This window comes from Odontomachus brunneus, unplaced genomic scaffold (assembly GCF_010583005.1).
Source record: "Odontomachus brunneus isolate Ranch 3 - 2012 unplaced genomic scaffold, Obru_v1 Obru_scaffold_047, whole genome shotgun sequence".
In the NCBI taxonomy this organism is placed as follows: Eukaryota; Metazoa; Arthropoda; class Insecta; order Hymenoptera; family Formicidae; genus Odontomachus; species Odontomachus brunneus.
This window is the reverse complement of record NW_022639497.1, coordinates 2,003,054-2,024,223: the sequence shown is the minus strand read 5'-3', so window position 1 is coordinate 2,024,223 and position 21,170 is coordinate 2,003,054. Positions and strand designations below refer to the sequence as shown.

The following is a 21,170-nucleotide window of genomic DNA, read 5'->3' as shown; positions in this document are numbered from 1 at the left end:
TCTCTCTCTCTCTCTCTCTCTCTCTCTCTCTCTCTCTCTCTCTCTCTCTCTTTCCTCGAGTCGTCTATGGCCGAATTCTGTGCCTCAACTATAATCATTTGATCATTACCGTCTGATGAATTTGGTCCATTCGTCCGGCTTATTCACTCGCGTTCTCAAACCGAAGTTGCTTGAACAATTCGTGATGTCACACGATGTCACACTTGCGCACTTGATTCCATGACGCTCTTTTCGCTTTCTCGTAATTCAATCCGATGGAATTATTCGATTGACCGTGGTCCATCGATGGGCATTGTGTGCAACACCTCATCCAGTAACTGAAGCGCTCTATGTAAATGCACCTGGAAAATAAAACAAAATTATTATTTCACGCTCATGAAATAAAACTATATAATGCTGAAATTACAAGTTTTCATAAAAAATTCCAATTGATATTTTTAATAATTTTAAATATAAAGAGAATTGCACAATGCCCCATATGAATGAACGAATATCATACCTCGATCCAGCATGGTGTTTCTTTGATGCTCTGTCGTGGGTAATCCGGACCCCATCCTTTCACAAAACTCAAACGCAGGATGCAAAGTCTTCGTAAGTCATCGACTCCAATACCCGCAGCTGCACTAAGACCTTTAATGCAATTTGAATTAATAATTGTTGTTTGTATTAGATATCACACACTACACACACACACACATGTGTGTGTGTGTATATATATTATATGCCATATATAGGTATCATATGCTCTATAATATATAAATATGTATAAATTTAATTCAAATATTTAGTTGCTGACAAGTATTACTGAAATCTGATACATTTGCCTCCACTAAATTTTCATATTAGCTCTTACTTTTGGTGATAGGTGTTCCGTGCGTGAGATGGCCCGCTACGGCTGCAGCTTGAGCCGCCGCAGCGGCTTGAGCTGTAGCTGCCTGACCACGTATCTGTTTGTGACACTGCCGCAGATCGAACACCTTGATATAAGCCGAAGGATAAATTTTATGAACAGCGTCACCAGGTGCTCGACCTGCCTCTCTGTCCAAATAATAAGACTGCACGAAAACACTGTGCTCGCTTTGGCATTTCAGCCAAACGTCTCCTTCACCTCTCAGGTCCAGCACAACGCCTTTCCCTGAAACAATATGCATGTCATAATTATCTATTCTCTACAAATTTATATCCTTTGTTTTAAGAGTAACGATTACCGATGTGAAGACGAGCTTTTTCGCTTTGCTCCGTTCTGTGTACATTGCTCAAGGCACCTAAGCAAAATCTGTTACCACCACTTGGATCTACATAACCATCTATGGTGACTGTGCGGCAACCACTGCTGACTTTAAACGTTTCGCCAACTTGAATGTCCAACTCAAAGTATCCAACAGAACACCAAAATTCTGGCGCTGGTTGTGTAGATAGTAATCCACCAACATTCTCGCTAACGTCATTCCCGTGACCTCCCCCTGTAAGTAAATTAAATTCCTTATGAAAAAAAGTAAAAATTGAGTTTGTTAAAATCAATCTAAGGTTTATCTTTCGAAGTGGGGACGTGAAATATAAAAACTTTCTTGTAAGAATATTTTAAAGAAAAAGTTAATCTCTATATTTTAATTAAATATCACGAGAACTTTTGGGATACTTATATACTTTAAAAACTTCACAGCAGTCTCTGTTGTATTATGCAAAATTTTCTTAGAAATACAAAATATCGATATGAACTCTCGGGATGTTTAATCAATATGCTTAACTTGAGGTAAATGAGAGCTAAACGTCGATAGAAAAGCAAATAAAAGATCTCAAATTTATTGTATGTGTTGTATAAGTTAGTTTGAATTTTTATAATCCCTTTAATTTTCTTAATTTTTCATGATTTTTTCATTGTTTTAAGGCAACATAAAATTTTTGGGAGTTATGATTGTTGCACCTATTACTTATGTAATTCTTTCCCCCCACACTGAAGAGGGTCCGAACATAGGACTGAAATGGTTGTTATTAATAATTAATAAATCCAGTTAAACTGCTTTAGCACTACTGTTATTCGCTTTTTCATCGGCGCTTAGTTTTCATTTGTCTCAAAGTTTTCTTGTTATGATTCAATGTGATAAACTCACAGTACGATGCTGTGTGAAGGTGTCGATGGTCCGGTGGTTGCATATTTTGCGTGTATGTGAGAGTATTAGCGCCGGTCCACTGCGGTGCTCCAGAATTATAGGGAGCAGTGCCCACGGGGAACCCATTGGCGTGATGGAGATGCACAGGTGACACAGGAGAACTCTGGCCTTCGCCTGTTCGAATAAAGAGAAATGAGCGATGAAACGAAATAAAGCGGATCGAAGTAATTCTGAGGAAGAGAATAGCTGACAGATTCGCATCCGAGTTTCTCCGTAGAAGTGTCTGTGTTTCAAAAGGATATAGTGGTTTTCGGGTCGGTTGGTGTCTAACCGGTGTGGTGCGCTACTGAACTGATTATATACCTAGAGAAGCAGCTAGCGCGTCGACTGTGGGGGATTGGTTGATATCCTGCGGTGGCGTCGTGGTTCCATAGAACGTGTCGGTCGATTGTCCTTGCGCGGGATTCATAATTTGTGCGCTGGACGTGCCGCTGGACGCGTTCAGCGACTGCTGTTGGCTACCTACGGTGTGACTCATTGGATGTACTACCGCTGCAAAATCAAAATTCATACACGGATGCAGGCAACAAAATTAAAGGCAGAAATGAAAGGCTCTCGTGTCACCGTCACGTGACTGATTGTTCCGAGACGCGCGTAGATCGCACGAACCAGTACTTCCCAAAGAGACTCCGAACGTTCGCCAATTGCAACTTGTGGATGCCGATGTTACATCGTTACTCGTTCCCGAAGCGCTTAGACTCTTAGATTACAACTTTGTCGTTTTAAACATACAGAGCATGTGCAAAGGCAATATAAAAAGCATATCGAAGACTATTTTAGCGTTCTAACACTTATGTAAAATTCTTTTTCTTATTAATTTCTTTTATTTCAATTCGCATAATCACTTTAATTAGCCTCCAAAGTGCCACTTTAATTAGATCCTCCGTTTGTCTCAGAACTTAAGGATGCTGCAAATGGCAATTCGGATTTCATCTGTGCAAAGCGCTAGAAGTAAAACTCAAGAAAGTCTGATTCAAGTCTATAGGGAGCCACGAAGAAGGCACACTGGCGACACAAAGAGCGCATACTAATCAGCGAGACAAAATCGGTAGCTCCTTAAATAAAATAAGGCTTGTGGTACATGAAATACGTACGATGGTGTAAATTACGGCCTGCCGAGTGATGAGGCGTGGGAATCCAGGTTTGCCTGGGGCAATTATTGTCGTCCAGTTTAGTGTGGGGATTACCATTATTGCCGCCCCCACCGGCGCTAAACATACCCTCAGTACTGGCTGTGCCGAACAATTAGAAGGAAAAGAAAACAATGAAGCCAAAACAAAAAAATTCGAATACGCAACGAAAGGGAGAAATTTGCGAAGCGAGTTCTCTGTTTGCCTAAGATCTACATTCGCAAATTACATGAAAGCGGCTGCTCGATAGCTTAATCCAAATAATCAACCATCTTAGCACAATTAGATGATATATCTGTTACGGCTAAAGCCCAAAATGCAACCAATTCGCAAAATACCCGGCCAATTCTACCACTTTAACTTACTAGCTCGAAACATTGCAATGTTAACACGTGAGGAGAATAGTTATATAAATAACGTATATCAAAAGAAAACATAAAAATAAGTGTTTATATCATAAAACACGTTCTCTTCCAATAAACATATATGATTTTCATATCGAAATAAAAAAAGTATTTAATATTTTTCGGGCTTTAATCGTAACATATCTATATAAATTTTCCTTAAGACGTGATCGTTACATGCTAAATTTGCAATTGGCTATATTATTTATTAATCTTCATATCTGTGAAAAGATATATGTTAAACGATTTGTAAAGGTGTATTCCCACCTAGTGGCCAGACATTAATCACAAACAAATTTACAGCACAGATTTACACAGATTGGTAAAGCCAATTGAATCGAGATTACGATAAAGTAAAAGCTTCGAGAGGGACAGAAGGAGAAAGAATGAAATCGAGTGGTAACATTGCACTCACTTGGATTAGGTGGTGGTAAACCCGGTATGAATCCTTGCTGAGCTTGTTGAGCGTTGTTCGAAGAGGCAGGCTGTGCCGAAGGATGATGCTGGATAGTCTGGTTCATCTCACCATCCACGTCCATTGCAGAGCCGACCGCGGCGGCTGCAGCCGCAGCGGCAGTACCGCCGCCGCCGACCGTGTACTCATCCTTGACCAGTCTACCACCAGGTCCTACACCCACTCCGGATTGCAGCGTCAGCCCGGAGAGGTCTGTAAAGAATGGATCTGTGCGGGAAAACCAACCCATTCCATCACACACCGAGACCACAACAATCAATGATCAATGCTCTAACAGACAGTATTCATTAACCCCAGGGGATGCATCGTTTATCTTTATCTTGTTTAACAATTACTGTTAGGAATATACAAAATAATGAGGACTAAAACTTAACTGAACTGGCCTTCTGTAATCGTAATCTAAGTGAAAACAAAAGATAACGGTTTGAGCGATAATAAAGGAACAAGATAAAGATAAAACAAAGTGGATATATGCAGTGATACAAGATACAGATACTGAAACAAAGACTAAATCGTAATGTTGAATGACATGTCATAACATACCTATGCCAGGCGACACTACTCGCTCATAGTGATACGGATTCACACACACCGAGTCGCACTTTAAGTCGAAAGCGAACTGGCAATACTTGACATGCTTCAATTCATTCTTGTGCAGATCCGGCCATCTCCAAATGCGCGCGTAGATTACGTGCGGGAATCCTTTGCGTCCTGCTACTTGCAGCCTGCCATCTAGAGTTCTTTGGATGGTGACACATTTGCTAGGATGTGCACCATTAGTGGTGATCGCAGTGATTAAGCTGTCCAGTTCGTCACGTTTCTCCTATTGATTTACATGTACACATTCATTGTGGAAACACAAAATCAATGTTTGTAGTTACAAATCATGGAAATACATTTGCAATATAATACAATATGATGAAGAGAGTAAATATTTTATGCTATATATGTAGATTTAAATTAGATTTTACAAATATAAAATTAGTAATTATTATTAAAATTAATTAGTAAAGTGCGTAAAAACAGATGTGGAACTTACTTTAAGTTTCTTCACTAAAGACTCAATTGCTCGCTTGCTGAAGCCTTCACTTTCACCACCTTGGCGATGGCACATTAATGAATGCACAATGCTCAAACAAGCATCAGCACTGGTTGGCGCACTAGGAGCAATCCCAGTCATCTCTCTTACTACATTAACAAAATAAATGAGATATGATAAAATATAATAGATGATATATAAATGATAGATATGATAGATATGGTAAAAAATAAGATATGATAAAAAAACAAGATAAATAAGATATAATACAATTGTGTCGTAACCAGAAGAGTCTCTTATTTCTGGAATAGTCCATGTAACAAATATGATACTAGCACTCTTGCTTACATTCTGGATTAGGCTGCATAGGGGGCGAGGGATACAGATGACCTCCCCCGCCCGCCAATCCAACCATCTCTGTGAAAGCCGTGGTGGACACTGTTGTGCTTCTTTCCTTGAGACACTAATTTTATTCTTGGACTTGGCACAGTCCAATTCTTTAGACTTTACCATCTAGCAACAGTGTCTCACCCATGTGTCACAATAGTTGCTTTCCTGCAAATAATTCCAATTATATTCTCTGCACAATATATTCCTTATATTCTTGATCTACATTACAATATCAACAGCAAGTTAGATTCAAGGGAATTGTTTACTTCACTTCAACACAATAAAACAAAGGCATAAGAGTCTGCCTTTGTTTACCCACTACCAGTGGGCATCTTGAGCCCATCATTTCAGTTATGAATAATCGATGTCAACGTATTTACTCTTACACAATAATTATCAGAATGTTTTAAAAATCACTATAGGCCACCGCGGCGGAGCGCCGGGAGCCAGGACACTTACATTCGAGCGGAAGGATGATAGACGCGGCTCAGGCCGAAGACGTGACACGTTTATACAAGTGTACGAGATAAGCGGAGTGTATTTACGAGAGGTAGTTGTGAGGCATCGGCGAAACGTCTCAGACAAAGGGGCGTCTGTCAAAATCCAGTCAGTACGGATGCATCCGGTCCAACTCCTGGAGTGACGTGTGATGACAGTTGCGCGCGGTGAGACGCTCGCGCGCGACGACGTTCGACGTTCGATTCGCGTCGTCGGTCGGATTCACGGCGTGGAGCGTCGCGGCGACGCGGAGTTGCTGGCGACGCGAGAGCCCACCTGATCTCCGTCCTCTTCACTGGCCGTTGATCGACAGGCGCGATGCGCGACGAGCTAGCGTTCTGCAATTGTTCACGACAATTCGCGCCGAGCTTTGCTCCGACGCATAGGTTAGCACATCAATAATACATATCCGCGGGGCGCGGATGATGTCGCCGTTCGCAGTATGGCCAACTTTCGCTATCGAAACGACACTGGCGAAATATATGCTCTTCAGTTGCACCTCCGATCGATTCGCTCCTTGAGGAATGTCCCTGTAAAATAATCAATACGAAACGATAACATTAACATTACATAAAATTTAGTGTGAATATCATTTTAAGTCGATATGAATTAAAATATGATAGTTTATTCACATTAAAATTCAGACTGAACGTAATATAATTTTATCGTTTTGTATCCATTATTTTAAACAGGCCTCCGTTTCAAATAACCTCCTGCACTCAGTTCCACTAATCCATAATTATGATATGATTATTTATCTTCTAATAACATCGTTCAATTGAACATTTCGGATATCGGAACACTCTAGGTATTCTGTGCACTGTAGAGTACATGATTTTTGTCTAGACAACGTTGCGTTAGTATGCGACATCTACTTCCAGATTCGCAATTATCGGCTTACTACGAATGGATGGTGTAGAGATACAAGTTTAGGAAATCGTATTCTTCGCGACTTCGGTTTACTGAAAATGAGTCTCATGTGTACATCGTCCGATTATCGAAGGTACGTATTTTGCAAGTTATTGCAAGTCATGAAATAGTCGTCAAAAGTGCATCACGAAACTGTACCGAACAAAGTATTGTACGTAATTGAGGTTCATATATCTGCTCTTTATGTTGACGATCTATCAAAAGAGAATCTGATACATCATCGGGAGTGCCATAAACGAGCTCTTGACGTACGTCGTAGTTAAATATCATGAAAAGGTTGTCAAAAATGAGTATCTTGCATCAAAATATCCGGAATGACGAATGAAGTTGGCGCGCATCGGTACTTCAAGATCGTAAGATGCGCCGCAGTATGCGCAGTAGTGAGAAGGCGGTTAGCGTCGCTGCGATACGTATCCGAAAAGCTGCTCCGTGTCTCTCGCGAATTTAACTCATTGAAAGTAAATCTCGCGCGCGAATTGCCGTCCCTGACAATTCCGGAGGGGAGTTTCGTCCGCTCGTTGACGAGATATCGTTGAACAGCCGCGCTGACAACGTGAGTATCTTCTCACGAAACAGTCCTGTCGAGAGTGCCGAGTGCAAAGTGTCGTACAGTGGGTGGCAAAACAACATAGACACAATGAAGTCGTGAGCTCATCAAATTGTCATATCGCGTCTAAACCGTTTTGTAACCTATTGTACATAATGACAGTAGGGACTCGTCGATGCTATTAACGGTGAATCTGGTGTGCGAATCGTCACCGGGAGTACCGCAAGTAACTGCTCCGTGTTCATTATAAGATCTCATTATTATTAATATCGTTAGTAACAAGCATCGCGCGCAACAATGCGAGTGCCGGGCGAAGTTGGCGCGCGTCGGTATTTCGAGAATCGCAAGAGGCGCGTGATATGCAGTGGATTGCGACAGATGGCGCCGTCGTCAGTGTGTGTCCGAAAATCCGCTCGAGCCTCTTACGACTGCGTCTCGTCGGGATCGAATCTCGCGCGCGAATTGTCGTCGCCAGGAGTGCTGGAAATAAATCTCTCGCGTACGTCACGACAGAATATCTTTGAATGGTGGATAGTTTGCGGAACAGCACATCGGTACTACCGAGCAAAGTGTCATATATAGTGACGGTTGGCTCATCGATGTCCTTTACATCTTGGGCTCATTAACGGCGAATCATCACAGTGATTGCCGTAAGTAACTGCTGCGATGCTTATCGTAACGAGATATCATCAGTCATGTTCAGCAGAGAAAACTGCTTTGCTACCACTCCGTAGCGAATATTCATGATTGGAGTATTCTTGTAAACCTTTGACAAGCCCGGACAGACGTACCAGAAACGTTCGCTACGGAGCGGTAGTGGAACAGTTTTCTCCGTTGAACGTGACCATTGAAATACCATCAACAGTGAGCATCTCGTGCAACGGCATCGCGAGTGCCGAGCAAAGTTTGCGCGCGTCGTTATTTTGAGAATCGCAAGAGGCGCGTGATATGTACAGTAAACTGCGACAGATGGCGCCGTCGCCAGTACGTGTCCGAAAATCCTCTCGGGTCTCTCGCGGCTTCGTCTCGTCAAGATCGAATCCCGCGCGCGAATTGTCGTCGCCGGGAGTGTCGGAAATAAGTCTGTGTACGTTACGACGGAATATCGTTGAATGGTGGACATTTCGCGAAACGGTCCATCGAAATCACCAAGTAAAGTGCCGAGCAAAGTGCCGCGCTTCCACTGCGTTATAACGGTAAGAAGTTTCAAGTCGTTGTCGTTCGCGTTTATGACTCGTCGAGAGTTTCGCGACTGAAGTACCGTCGGGAGCGCCGAGATTGAGTCTCGCGCGGTGAATTATCGTTGCCGAGAGTGCCGAAAGTAAATTTCGCGCATTGTAACGGAATATCGTGAAATAGCGGAACTGTCCATTGAGAGGGCTGAACAAAGTGCCGCGTATTTATCGTGTCCTAACGCTCTGAAATTCGTATCGTCGCCATTTCCGTTTACGACTCGCCGAGAATTTCGAGCGTAAAATATTACCGGGAGTGCCGAAAATGAGTCTCGCGCGTGTCTCGTAACGAGACCTTTACACGGCTGCGGAACATGCCATCCGGTCATCATTAGGAATACGTCGTGCGAGGAGTATGGAAAATTGGGAGTCCAGGTTGCTGCGCTGTATACCGACGACTCGCCGTAAAAAATCTCTGTAAGTAACCAATTTACGTTAACGTGTGATATTTTCATGTATCACGTATTTTATAATATTCGTAATAAAATTATACTTATGTGACGCTATTTCACTATATAATTTATTATTCAAGGTTTTATCTATTTGCAAAAAATATTAAAAATTATGTCATTGTCCAATGTCTTTCTGTTTCGTCGTGCATCTTTCAAGAGGGGGTGTAACTCAGTGGTAGAGTGTCTGCTTCGCATGCTGAAAGTCCTGGGTTCAAATCCCAGCTCCTCCACACGTTTATTTTTTTTTCTTCGTTTTCTCTCCTCTCTCTCTTATTTATCTACTTAATGTTATATAATCTGTGTAATATTACAAGTCTTATTTTTATTGCAAAACATTTTTAATTATACTTAATGTAAATACGCCTTTATCTTTCTTAGCATAGACATGCTTGGAACGAACACATGAAATCCAGATATTTAAAACTTACGATTGCTCGTAAATTTAGAAGATGATAACATTATTCCTTACTAATATTTGACGATTTGTCAGTTGACAAAAATTGACTTGACCTAACGTTGTGTTTACTGAGACGATCTTCAAGTAATGTAAATTTGACGTAACTGCAACACTTTTGGTGAATCCTCCTTTTCCAAGAAACGCAATATATTGTTCAGTACTGTGAAATAAAAAATCAATTTAGACTGAAATTGAATAGATTGAGTTTTAATTATCTTTAAAGATATATTATTTTGCGCTTCATCTCATTAAAACAGCAATTGCTGATATATTTGTTGTACGCGATCATTACCTTTTTTATCTTTGGAATCCATAAACATGCGAACGATGGAAAATCGACTCAGTTGGCTTAATGAATACAGTAGATCCGCAAGCAAATCTGTGTCGTTCGGTGTGCAGAATTGTTGTTCCAAGCAACGCAGAATGAGACTAAGCATTGCTCCATCCAATTTATTACCTATAACTGTGGTTTTAGATTATAAAATATTATTTCTCGCCAAACCAAATCACCACTGAATAATTACTTTTATAGTATTTTAAATCGAAAAGACTATCCAATCGGTAATAAATTAAAATAGTCAATCTTCATAAGACACAATTCATAAGACACGGTAAAAAAATTCTTTAAATTATATTTAGCTGTAGTTATGCAAGAATGATCCCATATAGAATACGCTTCGAAAAAAATGAAGATAAAAATTTGATATATAATTTTAAAAAATATAGATAGCATTGAGATTCTTTCTCTCTCTCTCTCTCTCTCTGCAATCGTTTAAGAAGTTAAGTGTGGTAAATTTTCTTCTCTTCAAGAATATTTATTGAAAAGTTTAACTCTTAAAAAAATGACGCAACTAGTAGAAAATAAAGACTATTTTTTAATTAATTTTAGGCATTCATAAGGGTCTCTTTTGTTTTATGTAGAAAAACGTATGGACTACCTGTTGATAAAAAAAACTAAAAAATCTAATTTTGTGGGTTACATTTGATCTATTCTTTTCAGATGCACTGCTGAACTGGTGCGATAAGTTAAAGTGAGATAAATATATGTTTTCTCACTTTAACTTATTGCACCAGTTCAGCAGTGCAGCTGAAAAGAACAGACCAATTATTTTTGTATAACTACAAACATTTAAAAATACCTAAAAGTTAACATATCATTCATCGTTATATTTCGCAGTACTCACACTTATTCACGTCCTCGTGTGCTATAGATCGCAAAAGCTTCGCGTGTAACATCAAATTAGCGTCGTCCTTCAAGGATTGCCACAAACGTAGGAATTCGTAAGGCGATTCGACGTTCTCCAGTTTCTGAAAATATATCTTCACGTGATGTATATTCCTATTTCATACTTTTCTTTTTATTGCGCAGAAACACTCCGAGATCTTAAGTCATACCTGAACGTTCATCTCAAATTTATCACTTTCCTTCCGACTCTCGTTGGTCATCTGAGACTTACTGCGCGTTAAATTATCTTTAGCCTTGCTTTCTTTCACAGGCGGAATTGATTCTTTATTTTTATCTGCGCGCAATTCCCTTGTTGGCGAATCTTTCTCTTCTCGTGGGCCTTCAGTTACTCTCTTCGTCTCCACCGTCGCTTTGTCGGTATCGCGACGTTTTCTCGGTTTGTCGCATGTTCCGTCGCTCGGAAGCTCCTCAATGATGACCGACGATTTCCCCTTTCGGGGCGACGACAGGCACGAAAAAATGGACTTCTGCAGGCTGTCTCTTACGGCACGCGGTCTGGGCAGCGAATCGCGACGAATCGTGAAAACGTCGTCGCCCTTGTCCCCGGCGTCTCGCGTTTTCGACGTTTTATCCGCGCGGTCAGGATCCTTCGCAACAGGTGATAATTTATCGCCGCTCGCGCGCGTTGCCATCGCGTTGCTTTTATTCGCCGCGGCGCTTGCTGCTTTGCTGCTCTCGCTGCTTTCCACGCAGTAACTCGCCTTTATGTGCGGCTTCGTCGCGACATTTCGCGACGAGCCCGGCGCTCGGTCGCAGTAACATATATTGCTGTTAACACGCTGTTTCGGCCGCGCGGCGCTCTTCGTTTCCACAGTTTCCTTCGATTTTATCGGCTCGGCCTTGTCCTCGCCGTCGCTGATGTTCTCTTCCTCTATCTTCATTCTATAACGCGGCCGAATATCAATGACGACAAAGTGAATTTCGTGTACATCTCTGCCGGGCGATTATCGCTATGCGAAAAGTTAGAAAGATACTCGAATAAAGACCCCACCTTGTTTTCCTCGATTCACTCGGCTTCCTCAGCTTGTTCACGCCTGATATCGCAGTTTTATTACTCGGCTCCAGTATCAGAGCAGCCTCGTAATCGGCCAGAGCCTGTGTATGAGAATTACGTTTGCTCACATTAGTAATTATCGTGGAATTAATCAAGTTGATTATATGAAATTATGAAATGTGATTTACGAGGAATATATAATTATCGTACCTGTTGCGGCTTCTCGAGATATTCCAGGGATAATGCTCGGCGAAGAAGCGCTTTGACATTTGTGTAATCCATGCTAATTACCATGTTGCAGTCGTTGAGCGCGTCCTCATAACGCTGCAGCTTTATATCTGTGAATGCAACACGTATAAACTCGATTTTGTTGCGATGTATAATTACGAATAATATTTCGACAAAGATCTGAATTGGAGCTACAAAGTGTTATACTTGTTATACTTTTCACAATATAAATCTTGAAACAATCTTCGAGACAAAGAAATTTTGGTTCTTTACAATGAGCAATTTTATCTCAAATATCTTTTACTATCTAAATTTAGAATTTAGAAAATATATCATTACACTTTTAGAAACAAAATTCTAAAAAAAATTTTCGAAAATTTATTTGGTTTTAAAAATCTCGCATAATCTCGCTCGATCTCGTAAATATCTATTGACAGAACGGATCTACTTGCATGTCATAGCGCGATTGTTGTAAGCCATTACATTCGAGTCCATCTCGATGCTAACGTTGTAATGTCGAAGTGCCTCTTCATAATCGGTCACTCTGAAGGCTTCGTTTCCCTTTTCCCTCTCTTGCATCGCCATCACGTCCAATTCCGTGCCGGTTAACGAACCTAGAGATAGAAAAAATATTAGCAGATTTAGTGTGAGATTTAATTCTACTAAAATTAGTGGCGTATTTGTATCCAGTAAGTTAGGGCGCACGTGGTATGCCAGAAATCCCACATCGTTGAAGAGGGTGTAGACGAAATAAAGTGCTAGGATTTATATCTGGGACAACGCGCTGGATCATGAATCTACTCGGTAGCTCTTCGTTTTCTCAACCGTCGTCGTTAAGCTCGAAAAAGTTACTTCGCGGACTTACGTTTATCGACTGCCATTTTATGCGCCGTCTTGCTCGTTTTGTCCAGCTCCTTACGCCGTTCCTGGATTCTCTTCATTTCGGCCTGTCGCTGCTCGTCCTGCAAGTCTATCCTGTTTATTTCCGTGTCGGCGTCGTATTTATCCCAAGCCGCGTAATCGCACGAGGATATACGTTCGGGCTTAACGCGCTTCTTCTCGTTGATCCCCGTCTTTTTGTCCGTGAAACGCGAATTACGAATAAGCTTATATCATTTTGCTTGCAACCTTTTGTGTAAATAACGGTTAAATTTATACCTCAGCTGCTTGATTCAACTTTGTACACCGAGAAAGAGAAAATATTTAAAAAATAAGATATTTATTCGGAGTAGGTGTTAATAGTATATTCACGTGAATAATTTTGCTTAAATAAAATCAATAATTGTTTTCATGAGGAGCAACGGTGTTTTAGAAAAATATATATTTTCTCATTTGAAAAATCTTTTTTCTCAATGCCAAAATATGTATACATATTAGTACAATATTGTAATATATTGTAATAAATATGTTATCAGTACCCACCGAATAAATATTTTTTACTTTGTAGATAATTTTTTTTCTCTCTCTCTCAGTGTAGTAATCCATAAATGCTTATTTATTTAGTTTAAATTGGCTTAAATTTTAAAAATTTATTTATTAGAACATTATTTAATTCATTTCTACGGAAACACGTGATGTGTCGCAACAATAAAATACGAATGTCTGCACTTTTAGTAGAGTAAATGTATCAGCGTCTCGATGAGATATGTGTGTGTACTTTGTCGATTAATCTGACATACCTTCGTGTTCGGCTTAGCCTTCCGAATGTCCGGCTGCGAAGAAAAGTCATCGACGAGGATGGCTTTTTCCTCGTCCATGTTCTTTTCGCGAGATCGCATCTCGCACGTCCAATTGTCGATCTCGTTGTCGATTTCCCGTAATTTGTTGAGGCTCAGCATGTTTCGCCTCAAAACTGGCTCCGCCTTCCTCAAAATAGCGCTTGTCGGCTTGATCCTGGCGAGACGCTCCTCCGCGTGCTTCGTCAAATCTGGATATACTCCTTCTTCGCCAGAACTGGTATTAAACCGCAGGTGGAAGAAGTTTATGACGAATCGTTAATAAACGTGCCGGAAAATAACGGGTTTAATGGCGCTTTTAAGCAGCAAGGTTGCAAATCTCGTTGACGATCTCAGCGCGGGGATTTAAAAATTATCCATGTAGGCGCTGTAATTATCATAATGTACCGCGCGTATGCGCCTCGGCGGGGATATAACGCCAAATAGGAAACGTCAGGGATGGAATTAATAATGATTCGCGCGAGTTTTTGAGGAGGCAACCTTGTAAATACGCTTGAGCGGACGCTAAGGAGACTTCCAACGTTGGCGAGCGAGATAAAATAGTAATGCCTAATTAGCGTTAGCGCGGACGCGTCAAGTTCTTCGTCCCTCCCTCCCTCGCCCAAGTTTCCGAAGCTTTTTCAAAGAACTCACCGCAGGACGAGGACGATTCGCTCCAACGTCCTCGCGTCGGAGCACTCCGAGATGAATTCGTATGAGAGATTGTTGACCGGTATGTTGTACCTTTCGAGCAGAGTTTTTTTCTCGGGTTTCGCTGCGCTAATTAGATCCACCTCCTCGTTGCCCATAATGACGAGAGCGGAGAGCGCGGATTGTGACGTCGCTAAAGGCACGCGGTTCACGTCCCGTCGGGTCGGTCCCTGCGTTCGGCGGAGACAACAGTTGAACGGCAGTTGAGTAGCAATCGAACCGGATTTGTTGGATCTGCCGGCACATGCCAATCACGTTCAATTACTGCTCAACGGTTGTCTCTGCGCTTGACGGGCTCTTTAATTCCAAGTTGCCAAGGGATACGCGAGCTGTTGATTCTCCACGCGACTCGCGCACGGGCTCTCTTTCCTCCGCAGCGATCGATAACGCTTGAAATAGAAACTTATCGTTCGTTAATTCTCCATACGAAGTAGCCCCGAATGGTAAATTATTCAGGCATGCCGAATGGTAAATCCTTAACGAGAGGAATCGAATTTGGATTTTCCATTTCTAGATATTTCATATCGCAAAATTAAAGAATTACTCGTTTGAACTTCCACGGTGGACTGCGAATAATTTGCAATTGGTGTAAGGTAATTTGCAAATTTGAAAAAAAAATACATATAAACTTGCAGCATAATATATATACCTACATATTCTGTGTTAAAAGTTTAAATATTCTATTTAAAGAAAAGACAGGTACGTGTCCGGGAATTGGCACTTTTACACTGTAAAAACTGGTAGATTAAATTTAACATTTCATGTGTCCTAAATTATCCACTCTCATTTATGTGTAAATTTAACACAAAACATATGTGGTAAAAAGTAACACGCATAATATGTAAAAAATTAACACTTGAATATCGTCAGGAATCACAGTTTGTGTTAAATTGACATATGTATAATGTTAAATTAATTAAAATAAAACGTTACTTTAACATTAACATTTGAGAGAAGTATTAATCTATGATTTTGATGAAATGAAAATGTTAAATTGACACAATCTATGTCTAACATATTAAATATGTCAATTTAACACAACCTGTGATCCCTAACGATATTCAAGTGTTAAATTCTTGTGTTAATTTTTTCCATATTATGTATGTTACTTTTTAACACATTTGTTTTGTGTTAAATTTACACATAAACGAGAGTAGATGATTTGGGACACATGAAATGTGTTAAATTTAACATATCAGTTTTTACAGTGTACCTTAAATTAATTTTTTTTGTTTTCAATAACTCTGTGCATCTCTACATTTTTTAAATCTTATGACACGCGTAATGAGACAAAAATTACTAAAAGGGGAAAAGAAGACTAAAAAAAGTCACTCGGCCAAACTTTTGGAGAAAAGTCGAACCGCGACGAGACTGACTCATCTCTGACGAAATCAATTCTTCGTCTTCGATCACGCTGCATTCTCGCGCTTCAAAAAATCCTCAAAATCCTATACCGACATACATAGATCTACGTAAATCTAGTATCCAGTAAATTACTCAAAATCTCGAAAGAGAAAACCGAGATAATCGTAGCTTTATTCCAAGCTCACCGACAATAAGCACTCAGCATCCACTCCGTTTCTCTTCGGAAGACGAATTCACGTCCGCACCTTCGCGACACGGTACGTACGCGTTCGCGAGAGTAGTTCGCGAGAGGTAGTAGTATCTACCTTTTCCGTCGAGCTACCTCCTCCTTCTCCTCCTCCTCCTCCTGGTCGACCGTCGCGGACACGCGCTCCGTGCAGCAGGCGCTCCTCGCGCTCGGCTTACCGCGCGCGCTTACCTGTTAACACGGCAGTCGGCTTGTAGCCCTGCGACGCGCCAGTACGCGGACGGAGAAGGCGTGCGTGCAAGTCTCGCGGTCGTGCCGTGCCGGGGTTCCCGGTGAGCGCAGCCAAGTGCATATTAGACGAGGCGGCCGCGTACGCCGCGCATTCGCCGGCGAGCGCTCACCGAGAGTGGAGAGCGCGCGCGTGCCGCGACGGCGTTTCGCTCCCAAGCGCACTCCGCGCACTCGTGGTGACTGCTCTGCTCTCCGTTCGCGCGCTGCCGAAAGCGCGCGACCGCGACCTGGACGCGGATTCTCTCCCGGCTGCCGCGGAAAGCCGCGCGCATTCTTCTCCGAAAAGCGCCGGGCCTCGGGTCGCGTCTTCCGTGCTTGGCCGCCGGCCCGTAGCTGCGGCGTAGTCTCGCTCGTATTTGCCGACGTTGAACTGGAAGAGTGTGGGTGTGTGCGCTCCAACTGAGCGATTACGAACAGCGAGCTGCTGGTTTTTTTTATCGATAACACGCGACGTTGGAATTACAATCGGCTAGTGGCGCGCGGAGCAGTAGTGCGCTTTGACGCGTCGTCGAGAGCGTTCGGAGAGCTCTCCTCTCCGCGTTGTGCACCGTCGTGAATTTCTATAACGCGTTTACCGCGGTTCAACGCACCGTGACAACTTTGCGATCGCCGCCGTCCGGCGCGCGAGTCACGGCCGGGATCGCCGAATTATATCGCAGTCGCTCCAGATGCTGTAATATCGCGTGAGAACGCGTGTGTGCTCGTTCAGGTAATTATCATGCTCCGAGAGAGACAGAAAGAGAGAGAGAGAGAGAAAAAGAAAACGGATAAGTTCGCCAAGAGACCTATCTCTCGGCGTGGCTGTCCGCCAGCGAGAGATTAAATTAAAGAGCATCGATTGATCCTCGCAGGCACTTTTCTCGAGGCAAAAGTTAATTTCCTTATTGAGAGAAAGAGAGAAGGAGAGGGGGAGAGAGAGAAGCGCGCTGGAATTTAATTAATCCACGCCACGCCGAGAGACGCGCTGATCCACTGAGGTGTCTTGGTGAACGTTCGACACGTAGAAATGTATTATTTAATCCGCGGGTTGTCGGCCTTCCTCGACGTACGGCTACTATGCAATAGTCGCTCGCTTAATTATCGGAACTTATTAATTTATGCGAAAACTCGACACAGATACTCGCACGCGCACATGACTCGGGCTTGGTGAGTGTGCTTGTGTGAGTGAATGCGTGTGAATTTCGACACGGGATAATGCAAGCCGATTCACCTGACGTCGATTAACTCCCGTCGCGATTCAATCGCTACTCCGCCGTTCTTTTCCCTTCGGATCGTAGTGGAAAACGTCCAGTAATCGGCACTCATTATAGCACTCATCAGTTTTCGGCACTCTCGCTCGGATTTTATCAAGTGTTCAGGTGTATGGGGATTTTTATATTAGTTACTTATTAATTACTTGTTATTTATTTATAGTGTTTTCTCTTAAATTCTCATGTAGCCTTTAATATCCGGTAATATTGACGCAAGAGTGCCGAAGGCAGGCACTACTGGACGTCTTGCCTTGGTACTTACGTATCAACGCTGACGGACAATTTAATCGATTACGATTATTGCCGATCGACGTTGATGGGTGTTATGTTGATGGGTAATATCAGTGCGCATCGCATGCGTGTGATGGTCGTGTCCGCGTTGTAGAGAGTCCGGTGAACGATTGCGGGCCGAGTTGTGTCGTAGAAGTCGGATACGCACATCTGTCTTCTTTTTTTTTCACGAAGCGTCATCATACTTGGACGTGATGGAGTGTAACACGCTCTCGCACATGTGAGCTTCCATTGTTTATTCGCAGAGTCACTCCGAAATTTTGAGGGAAAAAACGCGCGGTGGCGGTTCGCCGCGATGAATCCATCGTAGGCGGTCATTTTTAAATACACCAACGGTGTGTATCATTTAGTATTTGCACATCGCGGACTGGCTGCATGCGAGGAAACCGATATGCGGTCTCCTGTTACGCTGTTTCGCGAACAAACAACGGTCAATCTTCACTCACGCGCGCGCGAGACTGATGAGCGTCGAAACGACGACACGCGCGAAAATCTCAATGGACGCGGACGAAGAAAAACACGATGGTCGATCGCCCGCAGCGCGACCGCGAACATTACCCGTCAGAATTATCTCGGCAAAGTTCTCCATTCCCATCTTATCGAAAACATCATTTCGCTTGGATTGACGCGACGCGATTTAATTGACGTTATGCAATCCAACGAGGTGCAATCCAACCTTTTTAAGGCAATTTAATCCGATGTGAGCAGCTCAGAGCGACTCGGTCCGTCTTGAGAAGCGAATAGAACGCAACTCCTATGAATGATTCTGCAAAAGCAAACAATAAAACTGCACGATGTGCGGAATATAACAGAACATACTTTTGCAATAAATAATACGTTCATTGTTCACAACAATACGTTCACTCGTGACGCCGACTATTTTTGGGATAGGAAATCGTAGAGTGACCTCGCACTCCTTATTCCTTTAAAAAAGCTGAGAATCGCGATTTTTTCTCACTAGCACACTATCGTATGTTTACTAAATATTTATATCGCTGGCACCTACGTGCTGGAATGCGTTGTTATTGTCTCGGCAAGTCCACCGGGGTGAGTCAAGATCGAAGAAGAGCCCGCCATAATTTCGAGCGCAGTATAATACACGAGGATATGCTCTTAGTAGATTGAAGATACAACAGTAGATACAACATTTAATAACAGTAGCGAAAGAAAAGATAAGAGTTCGTGCAGTTAGACGTTATCAAAAGCTGTTGGAGATAAAGAAAATCTCAAGGCCCAAGCACTCTAACGGTTAATTTAATATATCACTTGGATATGTGCTGTTACATATAATATCTCGCTGTCCTAGAACAATCTCGTTCATCATCGCGAATTCTGGCTGAAGAGTGTGTTTACCGTCGCAAAATTGTATTGCTCACATGTAGGAGAGCTATCTGCGCCTTTCGTAACTGTCATGGAGGAAACAAAGAGTATGTTTACGTGCGAGAGTTGTTCGCAGAGAGTTAATCCGTCGTGACACATCGCAGAGTCGGTTGACCTTAGAACAGTCGGTAGACCCTAAACATTAGAAAGTTATGCAAATCTTAAACATGGATAAAGAGAAGGGCCAAGTTTCGTCTAATTTTGGAGTTCTCGATAATGACAATTTTTTTTGCATACAATTAAAGCTCACGTTGAGCCGATTCCAAATATGTAACTCTTTAATCCGAGCCTCCTACTGTTCTCGAGGGAAACGGTTCAAAAGAGTCCTGATTTCAACAGATGACGCCAAGAAGGATTGACTTAAACTTCAGCGTGATTTCGACCTCTGATAACACCTTCACGTTTACGTTCAAAGTAAGAGACGTCTTTTTGGGACAGATTTTTGTTCACAAAAGAAGGACAATGCTAGCTGATACTTGTCTTTTCACATGGCGTTGTCTCTTGAAATTGGGGCTCTTTTGGGCCATTTCATTTGATCATAACTTCCGGGAAAATGATCCAATCCTTTCTTTTTTTTTTTAATTAATACCGAAAACATCGAGGAATATGAATCTATTGATGTTTCTGTAATTTAATGAAGTTGAAAAAAATTGCAATGGGAAAACAAAATACATGTTTTTAAGTACGTCACGTTTGAAAAGTCGGTCTGGGTTAATTTTACTCATGTTTAGGGTTTAAGGATCAAACTCGCATCGTGTGTCTGTTCATTCGGTGAAAACTTGGCAGCGTCGCTTCCGAATCTTGCGAAAGAGAATCTCCATTCGTGCTTTCTTCCACGGAGTGTTATGACGTAACTTCGCAACGCACAAAAAAAGAAGTTACCGGAGACTTTTACTTCCGAAAAGGTGTTTCACGACAGTCGTTAAGTCGCGGCGTCGAAAAATCTGCATTGAAATAATATCCAATCGAATTGACCGCGGATTTAATCGCCAAAATTGTTTCATGATGGAAAGATAGTTTATACCGATATAATACGAGATATTACGCACGACGATATGGCACCGTGAGAACTTTTAACGGGACTTTATCTTTCGTCGCGAATTTCTTATCTGGATCGCGACTTATTTAATTCGCGTACAACGTGACCGCTTTGTTGTCCAACATCGCGACGAGTCTCGCGATAAGACCTCATTACGAGAATCCCGCGTGAATAACATCGTCATGGTGCGTGCCCCGAGGAAAGATAATGAGGTTTAATCCGCGATACCAAACGCGTTATCTAATCTATCATTTAAAGAGCACGAGAGGCGAGACCGAAAAGTAAACCACGTCTTCGCGATTGTTGTCGCGCTTCAAGTTGGCAGATTCTTCGCGATCCTCTCGCACATCCTCCTCCCTTGCGCGCACGCGCGCTTATTAATTATTTCACCGTTATATCAATAATGCCGCCGTTATATCTATTACTCCGCCATTATGTTAATCGTTTCTCCATCACTTCAATTATCTCGCCGCTACGTTAATTGCTTTCGATTGCCCGATCACTTTCCCGTTACATTATTCTCGTTTGTCATATCAATTATCGTTTAGATCTTGAATTTTAATGGGATCTAAGTATTTAAATAGTTGTCATTATGCGATCAAAGAACTCTACTGAAGTGCTCTAGTTCCACGCAGCGGAATTCCAATCCCCCCTCCCGAAATGACTTAATCTCCTCGATCATATTATTGAGTGGCTCGCAGGAATGAAATCAAACAACGTAAGAGAGAGAGAGAGAGAGAGAGAGAGA

At 42.1% G+C, this 21,170-nt stretch overlaps 3 protein-coding genes and 1 non-coding gene across 8 annotated transcripts in view; 2 read left to right on the top strand and 2 right to left on the bottom strand.

Moving 5' to 3' along the window:
* Positions 1 to 6: 6 nt before the first annotated feature.
* LOC116844805 (mothers against decapentaplegic homolog 4) lies at positions 7 to 6,526 on the bottom strand. Of its 4 annotated transcripts, none has more exons than XM_032816849.1 (12): positions 6,069 to 6,525; positions 5,568 to 5,774; positions 5,220 to 5,368; positions 4,724 to 5,003; positions 4,121 to 4,387; positions 3,266 to 3,403; positions 2,475 to 2,663; positions 2,112 to 2,285; positions 1,209 to 1,463; positions 854 to 1,135; positions 500 to 630; positions 7 to 341 (listed from the first exon to the last, which is right to left on the bottom strand). In XM_032816849.1, exons 2-12 carry the CDS (start codon positions 5,632 to 5,634, stop codon positions 261 to 263), a joined length of 2,013 nt encoding a protein of 670 aa, XP_032672740.1. In that variant the 5' UTR covers positions 5,635 to 5,774; positions 6,069 to 6,525; the 3' UTR covers positions 7 to 260. The 4 variants fall into 4 exon arrangements, with proteins under 4 accessions (XP_032672740.1, XP_032672742.1, XP_032672741.1 ...); XM_032816851.1 differs by having other exon boundaries at positions 4,121 to 4,372; XM_032816850.1 differs by having other exon boundaries at positions 6,155 to 6,525.
* A 936-nt stretch (positions 6,527 to 7,462) lies between these two features.
* Positions 7,463 to 21,170, top strand: part of LOC116844807 (ras-related and estrogen-regulated growth inhibitor-like) — a 63,861-nt gene continuing 50,153 nt past the window's right edge. The window contains exon 1 of one of the 2 annotated variants that reach the window (XM_032816855.1): positions 7,463 to 9,233. The gene's annotated coding sequence lies outside the window, so the exon portion shown is untranslated. Of the gene's footprint in view, positions 9,234 to 16,427; positions 17,172 to 21,170 lie in introns of those variants that run through there. The other variant, XM_032816854.1, reaches the window with a different exon arrangement.
* Positions 9,427 to 9,498, top strand: Trnaa-cgc. The gene has a single exon. It is a non-coding gene; the product is annotated as a tRNA-Ala (tRNA).
* LOC116844804 (sperm-associated antigen 1) lies at positions 9,779 to 15,287 on the bottom strand. Its single transcript, XM_032816848.1, has 10 exons — positions 14,563 to 15,287; positions 13,873 to 14,146; positions 13,059 to 13,266; positions 12,646 to 12,807; positions 12,176 to 12,303; positions 11,963 to 12,066; positions 11,121 to 11,853; positions 10,910 to 11,033; positions 10,018 to 10,188; positions 9,779 to 9,885 (listed from the first exon to the last, which is right to left on the bottom strand). Exons 1-10 carry the CDS (start codon positions 14,715 to 14,717, stop codon positions 9,806 to 9,808), a joined length of 2,139 nt encoding a protein of 712 aa, XP_032672739.1. The 5' UTR covers positions 14,718 to 15,287; the 3' UTR covers positions 9,779 to 9,805.